At 53.8% G+C, this 12587-nt stretch overlaps 1 protein-coding gene across 3 annotated transcripts in view; it reads right to left on the bottom strand.

The window, feature by feature from the left end:
• Positions 1-12497, bottom strand: part of PASK (PAS domain containing serine/threonine kinase) — a 35402-nt gene extending 22905 nt beyond the window's left edge. The window contains exons 1-4 of one of the 3 annotated variants that reach the window (XM_029933505.1): positions 11268-12497; positions 2687-2855; positions 1088-1320; positions 249-419 (exon numbers count right to left, since the gene is read on the bottom strand). In XM_029933505.1, coding sequence (XP_029789365.1) covers positions 249-419; positions 1088-1320; positions 2687-2849 — 567 coding nt within the window. In that variant the 5' untranslated portion in view covers positions 2850-2855; positions 11268-12497. Of the gene's footprint in view, positions 1-248; positions 420-1087; positions 1321-2686; positions 2856-3146; positions 3322-11267 lie in introns of those variants that run through there. The other 2 variants (XM_029933507.1, XM_029933506.1) reach the window with 2 other exon arrangements.
• Positions 12498-12587: the final 90 nt, after the last annotated feature.

The raw sequence follows: 12587 nt of genomic DNA, 5'->3' as shown, positions 1-12587 counted from the left end.
GAGATGTGGGGCTGGGGAGAGATGTGGGGCTGGGGAGAGATGTGGGGGTGAGGAGAGATGAGGTGGGGAGAGATGTGGGGGTGGGGAGATGGGGGGGTGGGGAGATGGGGGGGTGGGGGGATTTAGGAGTGGGGAGGGTAACATCAGAGCATTCCCACAGCATCCTGCAGGTCTGCAAACCCCAGGGCCGTGGTGGCCAGTGACTGCTGTGTTTACGCAGCCCCCAGGCGCCAATGCCAGGCACTCACCACTGTGCCAAACACGACAGTGGCGTGGCCATCAGCCTCCACGTGCTCTTCGCTGAGGGCCTTCACCACGTCGGAATCTGGCTTCAGGAAGAACCGTGTGAGCTTCTGGCTGATCAGGTCAGGGCTGCTGTACCCCAGAAGCTGGCAAGCCTTGTCGTTGACCACCAAGATCTGGGGGGTCAGAGAGGAGAGGGTGCGAGCATCGCCAGCAGTGCCTCTAACCCCCAGAAACAGCGGAGTGTGGCCCAGTGTCCCCTCACAGTGTCCTGCGCTGGCGGGCTCACAGCAGCGACACCCGGGGTTCTCCAGGGCCTTGGCCACAGACGGGGACCCAGGAAATGGCAGCACCATGACCGGGTGCCCCATGTCATCAAGACGTGGACATGTGGAGACTTAGGCCACACTCCTGCCACCAAACAATTTCAGCTCTGTGTGCACCTGCGCACTCTGCAGACACGCTTCGTGCAGACTGGGAATGTGCTCTGCTCTCGAGGCCGGCGCCGCAGCCAGCACCGGGACACACTTGTCCCTCGCCTGGGCCTCTGCCTCCGCCGGCACGAGAATTCGCTTGCCCTCCCCTGTGCGCCCAGCACAAGAACGGAAAAGTGCTTGTCCTTTCCGCAGGCTTCCGGCCGGAGAGCGCGCCTCGTCCCTCCCTGGGCCTCCCCGGTGAGAGGACTGTTTGTTGTGGCTGATTCTTATTTACATCGCTTCTGCGACCACACAGGTGAAACCCCATGCTCATCTGATTGCACTTATCGCCAAGGCCTCTGTTTGAGGCCCCGGGTTGAAGGCACAGGCCACATGCTCACAGCACAGTGACAAACTGAAGCAAATACCTCCGTGGTCTTGGCGTCCACAGTGAAAACGGCCTTGTTGGGGTTGCACACAGGGGCCGGGAGCAGGGGCATGGACCGCCCCAAGGACAAGCCCTGCAGCAGGGAACAGCAGGACGCCCCACCGAGGGGCCCGGCCGCCTCCGTCTGCTCTGGTGCGGCCAGGCAGTGCCACCTGCTCGCACACACGCTCGGGGCTGCCAGCGACGACGGGCAGTAGGAGCTCCACCTGCCTTCTGGAAAGAGAAGGAAAGGAAGCCTTAGACCTGCCGGGAGCGGGATCCTCAAACACACTGCCGCACGGGGCCCCTGCTCTCAGCTCCTGCCAAAGGGTCCAAGGGTCACATCAAGCTGCTGGGTCGGTTTGCACCCAGTGTGCGTCTCAAATGTCCCCAGAGTTCCATGGAACAGCCCGAATGCTGTGCCACCACACAGAGTCACACCTACGGGACGCTGGCCCAAGCTCAGCGTTTCTGTGTAGACACCCTGGAGTCCCTTCTCACCCAGCTCCCCCCCCCCCCCCCCGAGGGCTGCCCTCCTGTGTCTGTCTTTACAGCCCCTCCAGCCACTGCCTGGCCCTAGTCCCTGGAAAGCCTCCCAAATCCAGGAGCTGCCTGGCTGCCCCCACCCCTCCCCCACCGCCTCTCTCTTTCCCATCTCAGTAAATGGCAGCTCTATCCTCCAAGCAGCTCAAACACCAGACAAGGACAGTCTTCCCTCCTTTCCCCTCCTCAGTTCATGGGCGGGGGGCGGGGGGGGGGGCTGGACCATTCTCTGAGCCTGGAAACTGCAGGGCCGGGCGCTTGGCCCTCCTCTTCCAGGCCGCCTCAGGCCCGGCTGACGCTCCTCACAGCACCGGACAGGAGCTGAGGCCTCATCTGCCCGCTGCCCTCCACGCAGCCACCCGCCCAGCCCACCCCGCAGACTCTCCGGCCCTCACCCGGAGGACCTGGCCTTCGCTTCCCTCCCAACAGTCCCAGCACGGGAGCGCTCTTCTTGGGCTCCTACCCTGCTCCTCTGCGGGACTGTTCCTCTCCGCCTCCCTTCCTCCAGCTCCAGCCCCTTCCATCCTCCTAAAGCTCCCTGTGTCCTAGGCCCTCCCTCGGTCTCCCGAAGCACAACCCCCACCCCTGAAAACAAGCCCTCAGGGATGTCTGGGCTGTGGAGGCACCAGCTGATGTGGGGAAACAGTGAGCGAGTCGGTAGCAGGTGCCTCGACCTCTCGGCCCGCCCCAGGCACCGTGTCCCGCGCTGGGAAGCCGGCTGCCCTCAAGTCCCCGTAACTTGTCCGTATCTGGGAGGAAACATGGGCCTGCAGCGCAGCCGGTAACTATTTACCGAACTAAATCGGCAAAAGTGTATTTTACTTGCAAGGCAGCCCAGCCCAGGCTTGTGCTCACACACACCATGGAGGAGAAGCTCCCGCCTAAGCCTCACGGCGGCGCAGGCGCAGGCGGGTCCGCCCCAAGCCTCACGGCGGCGCAGGCGCAGGAGGGGCCGGCCAGCACCGCGGCGGCGCAGTGAGCGCCTCCTCTCCACGAGCGCCAGAGGGCCCCTCGCCTGTTTTCAGCTCGTGCCCACGATGCGCAGAGGGGGCGTTACCTGAGAGGGCCATCCTGCTCTGGCAGAGCTTCGCAAGCCCATTCCTTCTGCTCAGGTGTCTGTGCGCCGAGAGCGAGGCCCTTCGGGGCTCGGAGGTGGTCAGCGCCGCAGGGCTCTGAGCGGAGCCTCCGTCCTCCACTGCGGCTTCCATTCTGTCCTCCATCGGGAGCTGGGAGGCCAGAAGAACAACCGTCAGCTGGAAAACAACGTGAACTCCATCAGCATCTCAGCACAAGAGCCAAGAGGCAGGTGAACCAGTCATCCTCCTCGAGGCAGCTCAGCCCCAAAGGCTCCCATGCACCCAGCTGACAACGCGAGCCCCGGAGGACCAGAGTCCTGCTCCGAGAAGCCCTTTTGGAGAAATGCGGGAGAAGAGATGAGGAAGAGAGAAGAAAACGGGGAGAGAGCGCAGCAGGGCGGGAAAGGACCGCAAAGGAAGGCCCAGGCCACAGCTGCATACCAACGAAAGGTGCTCCCAGGCCACGAGCGTTCCCAAAGCCACGAGCAACTGCCAGCGTGGGATGCTTCATGTGGCCCCAGGATTCCCCGAATCCAGTGCGTCTGACCAGCCACATCCAGAATCATCCACGGGGCTTCGAACAAAATAGCAACGAAAAGCCAACGCGGAGTCGGAAGATGGGCCTAGCACCAGAGATTTGTGTTAACTTATTTTTAAATACCTGCAAGCAGTTGTAAGGAAAACAAATACGGAAAAATCTCATGTGTCCTTCACCGTTTCCTCCAATGGTGACATCTTGCAGAACCACTGTCTGGAGGCCCAGGCCAGGGGCCTTGATGAAGTGAGGATCCAAGAGGCCAGAGCAGCATGCCCACCCCAAGCCCGCATGCCCTCTTCTTGATCACCTTCCGGGTATGCAGAACCTGCTTCCAAGACCTGCACAGGCCTCTCCCCCTACTGGTGCTCCCTCACAGGCACACACAAGCCCAAGGACTGGCTGAGGGGCTTCCTTTACAAGGAAGACCAAGCTTCAGGGAGCAGGCGGGGGTGCCCCACAGCATGGACCTGCTCTGGAAAGGGAAGGCGGCCAACCCTCTCCCCGCCTCTCACCCCACCACAGTGCAGCACCAAACTCCAAGGAGGCCCAGCCCACCCATTCCATCTTGACTTCAAGGTCATCGTGAAGATTTACCACCAGGAGAGGAAGGCAGTGACTTTCATAGTTAACAGCTTTGAGCCCAATGTATAATTTTGCCTACGGTGATAAGAGCAAGGGATCTCCAGTATGTTCACGCTCTAGGCCCCTCAGCGGTTAGGGCCTGGCCAACGCTCCCCTCAGTCGCCAGCTCCTATGCGAGGTCGGGCAGGGGCCCCCTAGACAGACAAAAAACTGGAAACCCTACTGTCACCGGTATAGAAGGGCACTGACATCAAAACATGCCAAAGGGACACAGCATTGGGGGTCAGAACACCATCAATTTCACAGACTGATGTGACTGATGTCGGTGCCTGGTGAATATCGATGGGGGCTGAACGCTGCACCCCAGCACAGCCCCCCCCCGCCTGCCAGTGTCAGCCCCTGCTGTGCACAATGGGAACAGCGATATTGCACTGTGCTCAGCACGCTGTGAGGACCCAAGGGTCTCAGCTGCTACTGCGAATTAGAAATGCCTAGTAGCTGTGAGCTGTCAGTCGGGGAGTTGGCATGATTAGACTGGAGCGAAGTGGCTCCCGTGTGACTTGCCATGTAGAAAAACTAGTTCCAGATAAATTTAAAAACAAAATGTAAAAGTTTGGGAGAAAAAAAAGATGAAGCGTACAAAGGTCTGGGTAATTTTGGAGCAGCTCCTGTATTTCAGAACAGCTAGAGCTCATCAAGAATATCGGTGCTATGGCATCTCTGAGCTCCATCCTCTGAGCAAACTCAGAAAGATGCACATGAGCTGTGACCAGAACTGTAAGTGGGTCGCCCTATTGAGGCAGGGGCTCCCCTAAGAGACACTGCGGCCCCAACAAGGGACAGTGTGGCCCTAGCTCAGGAGCCTGGGCCCTGGCAGAAGCAATCTTCCCAGAAGCAAAGCATCCTAACTAGAGGCCTGAGGCTTCCAAGATCAAGAACAAGCAAATATGCTCTCTTCCAATGAAGTAGACGGGGAAACAAGCTACCTTTGGTGAGAGTCTACAGAAAAATCAAACAGATTCAGACTCACAAGAACATCCAATATTATAAGTACCCATGTATATATTTAAAATATAAAAGATGGGAGTCAAAAAGTGAGAACAAGAGTTTCTCAAAAATAAGTACATAGTGAAAGAATCAATTTCAGCATTAAACAAATAAAGTTGTAATTTAAAAACTTTCCCACAAAGATCTCTAGGCCCAGTTGGCTTCACTGGTGAATTCTATCAAATGTTTAAGAAGGAAATAACAGGGCGCCTGGGTGGCTCAGTCGGTTAAGCGTCCAGCTTCGGCTCAGGTCATGATCTCACGATTCGTGGGTTCAAGCCTCACATCGGGCTCTGTGCTGACGGCTAGCTCAGAGCTCGGAGCCCTCTTCAGATTCTGTGTCTCCCTCTCTCTCTGGCCCTCCCCTGCTCGTGCTGTCTCTCTCTGTCTCTCAAAAATAAATTTTAAAAAAGCAGTAAATAACATCAATACTATACAAACTCCTCCAGAAATTAAAAACCGGTGGAGCACATCAGCCTGGCGTTTGAGACCAGTATTAGCCTGAGAGGAAAACCGGACAAAAACATTGCTCAAAAAAGAAACCACAGACCAAAAACTCCTATGAACGAAGATGCAAAAATCCTCAACAAAGTATTAGCAAATACACCAGGCAATAAGTAAAAAGGATACACGGCAATCAAGTGGGGTTTATCACAGGTATAAAAGGTGAGTTGGAAATCAGGCAGTGTAATTCATCATATAAATAAGCTAAAGAAAAAAAGGAAGAAAAATCACACAATCCTATCATATCAATACGTTGAAAAAGCATTTGACAAAATCTAACACCCCTTGATGGGAAAAAACACTCAATGGTTAGGAGTTGAGAACGTCCTCAACCTGATTCAGATCATACATGAAGAACCCACAGCTGGCTATCGCCTTCCAAGGTCAGGAGCAGGGTAAAGCCGTCCATTCTAGCCTCTTCCCCCTGGCGCTGTCCTGGAAGTCATGGCCCAGACACAACGTCAAGAAAAAGAAATAAAAGGCACATATGCTGGGAAGCCGGGCATAAAGCTGTCTCAATTCACAGGAGACATGATAATCTACATAGAAAATCCGAAGGATTCATAAGACTAGTAACGTGATTTTTTTTAAGAGGGTGGAGAATGAATGTTTTCAATGGCATGTCACCAAAGGAGGCACACAAATCACAAAGCACATGAGAAAATGTCCACCATCATTAGTAACCAGGGAAATACAAGTTATGCCCATAGCAGACTACCACGCACAAGCACTGGGTGGCTAAAATTACAAGAAATGGAAACACAAGTGTAGGTAAGGACGGGGAGCCGCTGGAACGCTCACAGAGCATTGGTCGGAACACACGATGCACGCACACCCACGCTGGAGAGCAGTCTGCCAATCACCCTAGGACATAGTAATTGCACTGTGTCCACCGAGACAGAGAAAAGCACATGTCCACGTGGACTTCTACAGAAAGGTTGACAGTTTTATTCAGAATAGACCAGAACTGGAAACAATCCAAATGTCTCTCAACAGAACAGAGAAGCAAATCAAAGTGGACCCACACATGGGGCGCCTGGGTGGCTCAGTCGGTTAAGCAGCCGGCTTCAGCTCATGTCATGATCTCACAGTACATGGGTTTGAGCCTTGTGTTGGGCTCTGTGCTGACAGCTAGTTCAGAGCCTGGACTCTGTCTTTAGATTCTGTGTCTCCCTGTCTCTCTGACCCTCCACTGCTCACACTGTCTCTTTCTCTCAAAAATAAATAAAAACATTTAAAGGGACACCTGGGTGGCTCAGTTGGTTAAGCATCCGGCTTTGACTCAGGTCATGATCTCACAGGTTCATGGGTTCGAGCCCCGCTTCAGGCTCTGTCCTGACTGGCTAGCTCAGAGCCTGAAGCCTGCTTCGGATTCTGTATCTCCCTCTCTCTGACCTTCCCCTGCTCGCGCTGTCTGTCTCTCAAAAGTAAATAAAAAACATTAAAAAAATTTTTTTTACTTAAAAACAACAACAACAAAGTGGACCCACACAAAAGAACCCTCTTGGCAACACAAACGAACGTGGAGACAACAGTGGCACGGATGAGTCTCAAGGGTGGTGATGCCGCCTGGCAGCCAGCACAGGGAACACGTCCTGCAGGCCGCTGGGCACGTGAGGCACTGGCGCAGACAGGCCCCATCTGCAGGGGGCAGCAGGCGGAGCAGCGGGGGGCTGGGACCAGGGGTGGGAAGGGCAGGGGCTGACTCGGAGCACGAAGGGGATTCTGAGGGTGATGGAAAGGCCCTTGGACTCTACTGTGGTTGTGATTGTGCAGTTGGGTAAGCCTCCCAACACTCCTGAACTACGTACTTAACATTAGCACATTTTATTGTCTGTAAATTATCTCAATAAAGTTAATTTTTAATGTCATTGGATGAGTAAGACAGGCAAGTAGTCACGGCTGAAAAGAAAATCAGAGGATTGGAAGATCTATGTGAATAAATAACCCAAAATGCAAGAACATAAAATTACGAGACAGAAGTTAATAGGTACAGGCTGAGATAATCTAGCGTCTACCTGGAGGGAGGGTGGAGAGGAAACATGTGAAGAGGTAAGAGCGAGTGATCTTCACTAACAAAGAAATAAATGCACAGGTCCAGGCCCCGGAGGGGGCAACTCGGCCTGCCAGAGGTGAAAGCCAGACAGGAAGCCGTGCTTAGCAGGTGAGTGTGTCTGGACAGCAATAACCAAACCTCTAAGGAACAGGCGGGTGCCCAGCCACAAGCCTGCGCAGGCACGAGCCCGGAACCCGTGCCTGCGGGAGAGCCCATCGCTGGAGAAACCAGGCTGCCAGCATGCAGGGAGGCCGAGGAGCCCCACCTCCAGACCAGAGGGTGACAGCAAGGTGGGCCACATGCCACACACAGAAAGCAGTGTCCACTATGAAAGACTTAATTTGTCAATGTCAAAACGCTAGGCTTTTAGAAGACAATGAGAAAGACCATCTGTACGTTTTGGGCAAGCAAGAGTTTTCTTCAACAAGACAAAAAGCTCTAGCTATAACGTAAGATTGAAAACTTAACATTAAAGTTGAGAACACCTGTTCACAAAAAACACCACAAACAAAATGATAGAAACCACAGGTCGGTAAAAGATATTTGCCACACATACACAACCAGAAAATATCCAGGATAGTGTAAAAGGTCAGTCATTTAGCCTTTACAAAATTCTGGGGTGCCTGGGGGGCTCGGTCGATTAAATGTCTGACTTCAGTTCAGGCCATGATCTCATGGTTTGTGAGTTGAACCCTGCATCAGGCTCTGTGCTGACAGCCTGGAGCCTGGAGCCTGATTCAGATTCTGTGTCCCCCTCTCTCTCTGCCCCTCCCCTGCTCATGCTTTCTCTCTCAAAAGTAAGTCAGCAGGGGCGCCTGGGTGGCTCAGTCGGTCAAGCAGCCGGCTTTGGCTCAGGTCATGATCCACAGTTCTGGGTTTGGGCCCTGCGTCAGGCTCTGTGCTGACAGCTGGCTCAGAGCCTAGAGCCTGCTTCGGATTCGGTATCTCCCTCTCTTTCTGACCCTCCCCTGCTAGCACTGTCTCTGTCTCTCAAAAATAAATAAAAGACATTAAAAAATTTTAAAAAAGTAAGTAAGCATTGTTGTTTAATTTACAAAATTCTAAAAGATGCACAGTTTCATAGAAAAATGAGGGGTGCCTGGGTGGCTCAGTTGATTAAATGTCCGACTTCAGCTCAGGTCATGATCTCATGGCTTGTGAGTTCAAGCCCCTAGTTGGGCTCTGTGCTGACAGGTCGGGGCCAGGAGTCTGCTTCAGATTCTGTGTCTCCTTCTCTCTCTGCCTGTCCCCTACTCATGCTCTGTCTCTCTCTCTCCTTCAAAACTAAATATTAAAAAATATATATTAAAAAAAAGAAAACTGAAAACAAGGATTTCACAAAAGAGGAGGGCCTAATGGCCAATAAACGTTTATAACAAAAGGTTTAGCTTTATTAGCATAATCATGACAACTGTATACCAACAACATCAGCAAAATGTAATAGGTCTGATACCATCAAATACTGAGAGAGATGTGGATCGATGGGACCGCTAACAAATTAGTACAATCTCTTCAGAAAACAAGTCAAACTGTAGTCTACGTGGACAGTATACCCACTCTTAGATTTATACTGAATGGAAATCCTTGTGCATATGTAGCAAGTCACACTCAAGAGTGTTCAGGGCAGCACGGGTTACAAGGCAAAAGAAAAAAAGTTACAAAAGACCCTCAACAGTAAAATTCCCTCTTTATAACACCATCTCAATATACCGTGCAGGGTGCGCACGTCCATGATGACCGCAGTCGTGAGATAGGAGATCCCCACTGAGGGCCCAGCACCCATCGAGTTGCGATGGGAGAGGGCACGATGGCCCAGGGTCTTTCGGTTCCGAATCTGGGTGGTGGGCTTAAATGTGTTCGCTTCACTGTTAATGATTGCTGACTAATGGGACATTTATCCTTTTGTAGGAATCAACCAGCACGTACTAGAACGTTCAGAGATGTTTAACACACACAGGTATGCACCCAGCATGGCATCCTAACAGCAATGGCCAAAAGATGAGGAAGAAGCAAAAGAGAAGGTAAAAAAACAAACCACTAGAATGTGTTGCTTTCCTTCTCCAAGCATCTAAAGGACTAATTCTTCCTAAAATAGGCAACATGATCATTTTTTTGTTTCTGTTTCTACAACCAACCTATAGACAAAGCATGGAAATTTGATTATAGCTTCAGACTACACTGTAAATGTTATACAACTTTAATTTGTAAAATAAAACCATATGACTTCAGATCACTTTGTAAATTTATAAAACTTTACTTTGAGAAAAGCTAATAAAACTTTTTAGCAGACACTGTAAATATTATAAAAGTTTACTCTGTAAAAGACACAAGAAGAGGGAGAGGAGGGAAAGGAGGGAAGGGAGGGAAGGGAGGGTAAGGGCCAGTGCTTGATCCTTCAAGGGAGGAGGAAGATAAGTGTTTAAAACTGACATATTAAGAAGCGGATGCAAGAAAGCCAAATCCTCGTCCCTCTGCGCCTTCTGTGCTGCCTGCCTGTCTGCGGTCTGCTGGGAACCGGTTCAGCATCACACGCCACACCCAGGCGGCGTGGAGGAGGGACCTCTGCAGCCCCACACGCACAGGCTGGCCTCTGGGAGCACATGGCCTGGCTTCATCAACTTAGAGCACTCCTGTTTCCACAGATTTAACTCAAATGCTGACCAGAGACACCTGCAAGTCCGGCCCTACATTTTCAGGATCGTTTTTCTGGGTTTTGTCTTTTACTTTGTATGTGCTCTGAGCAAAAGATATAGGAAGTTGAACTAGAGAGTCCCTAACAGCATCTAAGAGTAATTACACAGCTGTTGCTAGTTTTGACTTCAGAAGGCATGAGTGACCCTGCACCCCCACCCCTGACCAAACAGAAGCAAGGAGAGATTTGCAGGGAGCTTCTGGGGAAGTACTCCTTGCTCTTACGACTGAACTTCTGGAAGCCTCCATCTTCCTCTCACTAGAACACAAGCTAGGAAGCAAACAGCTCCAATTGATCCCACCACTGCTACAACCAAGTGCAGAACCAGCCCCAGGAAGGAGCCACCACCGGGGACAGCAAAGCAGAGGATGGCAAGGACGGCATTTTGAGCCTAAAACCTCCTTCCTCTGGACTTCAGGTTTGGGAGCAGATAACTACTCAGAGCCTTCCTGAGACAGTCTGTTTCTTGACTGGAGGTGCACTGAAGAGTGTCTAGGGTGATGGATGCTGTGATGGGGGATGTAAGCAAAGGGCACTTGCCAGACCTGAAAGGGCTCCTGGAGGAGGCACCAGCAGAACTGAGCACTGGAAACTGGAGTGAAGAAGCCTTCTGGACAGACAGACAGACAGAAGCACCTTAAGACAAAGATTCCCACAGCACCCTGCGGAATTCAGGACACAGGAGAGGAGGTGAAGTCAGGCATAACTCCCAGGGCTGCCTATGCCTGCCCAAGCAGTCTGGATTTCTTACCAAAGATGGACTTTAATGGGTCTGTGCTTGGGAATAACATGACCAGATTGTTTACAAGGATGATTCCAGGAGCAAAGGAGTTGGGGGGGGGGGGGGAGTGGGGGGGGGGGGGGCAGGAAGGCAGGTAATACAGGCAAGAAATACGAGGCCTTAAGTTATATAGTGGCAGAAAGATGGAAAGAGGAACACATAGACAAAACTTGGCACATCCTAGATACATTGGATGATGAGCGCGGAAGGGAAGGGAAGAAAAGGCATCAAGACCCCATCCCAAGTTTCCCGCTCAGGCCGCTGCCATGCTCTGGGAAAAGAAAAGCTGAGGATAAAGCCAGGTTTGTATGCTGCACCCAAGTGGAGATGTGGGAAGCAGTGGGCGTTCGTGCCACAAATACCGGCTGGCAGGCACCGTCCTCGGCGCTGTAGAGCAGCTGAGAGCAGGAGGCGGACCCTGGTCCCTCGGACTCGCCATCCAGGGGGAGAACAGGCAACACGAGGTAAACAAAACACTCGCAGCCAACTCGGAGGTGGACAGCGAGCCGATGGGGTTGGGCCCCGGCCGAGTCCCAGGGCCAGGGCGCCGAAAACGGCGGCAAGGCGGCAGCAGGTCACCACCGGCCGGAGCCCCACGGAGAGAACGCAGGGCTCAGGTGCTGCTGGTCCATGGGCCCCGCCAGGAGTCCGCGGATCTCGGGCCCTCTCTCCCCAACGTAGGTATCTCACCCGGGGTCTGTCAGGGTCACCCAGCCAAGTTCGCTTCACCAGCCCAGAAGGAGCGGATCCTCGCCTCAGGCCCCACCGGCCAATCGCAGAACGACTCGTGCCGATTGACAGGCTCTACGAGCCAACCACGAGAGCCTGTGGGCGGGACTCGACGAACTCGAGCAGAGAAGCCCGCGCTAACGGTTGCTAGGGACGCACCGGACTCCCTTTACGGCGCCTCGGAAGGGCCAAAAGAGACGGCGCCTCCGCCCGCCTGACCTGACCTACACCGTTTCCTCGGGTCTCCGAATCCCGAAGGATGAGCAGTGCGCAGCTTGCCTCTCTGCGGTCTCGAAGGCGGCGGACTCGTGGGGGGGGGGGGGACGGGGGACGGGTAGGATCCCTCACGGGCCACGCACGCTCGAGGGGCCGAGAGACTGACAGAGGCTGCGGCTCAGAGTGGGCTGGGTCGACGTCCTGGATCCCTGAGATGCTGTCCCAGCACCTGCGGGTGGAGCTGGCCCCCGGTGCCCCAGCCCCGGCCCCTGGCCTCGGCTCCGACTCCGGCAAGAGAGCGGGAGGCCTGCGCTGAGCTTTAACTGGAGGCGATCCCTTCACACGGGCTAAATCCGCACAGCAACGTCGGGACGAAATCCGCCACTGTACATACGCAACCTCTGAGACCCGGAGGGGCCGGCACGCCCTCGACTGGCCCGCACTTTGCAGTCCCACGCAGAGACCCTCGATGAGCCCCAAGCATCTCCCAGATTCTTCTCTCCGCTCGCCTGCAGCCACGGCTCCGTGCGTGCGGCCCCGACCGTCCCTGTCTTCTTCCCCGCTCCTCGCCTCTAGAAGCCTCCGGTGCGCTCTCAGATTACCTGTCCCGGGGAGGTGAGGCTGGCTACTTCTGGGGCTGAGCCGCGCATGACCTCGTGGGCGGACTACAACTCCCGTGAGGCGCTGAGGCTGCGCAGACGCGTCGGAGTTCAAACCCGGGGTGTGATTCCATTGGC

Source organism: Suricata suricatta, chromosome 3, assembly GCF_006229205.1.
Source record: "Suricata suricatta isolate VVHF042 chromosome 3, meerkat_22Aug2017_6uvM2_HiC, whole genome shotgun sequence".
NCBI classification, from domain to species: domain Eukaryota; kingdom Metazoa; phylum Chordata; class Mammalia; order Carnivora; family Herpestidae; genus Suricata; species Suricata suricatta.
The sequence above is the reverse complement of the archived record's forward strand: the minus strand, read 5'-3'. Positions and strand labels throughout refer to the sequence as shown.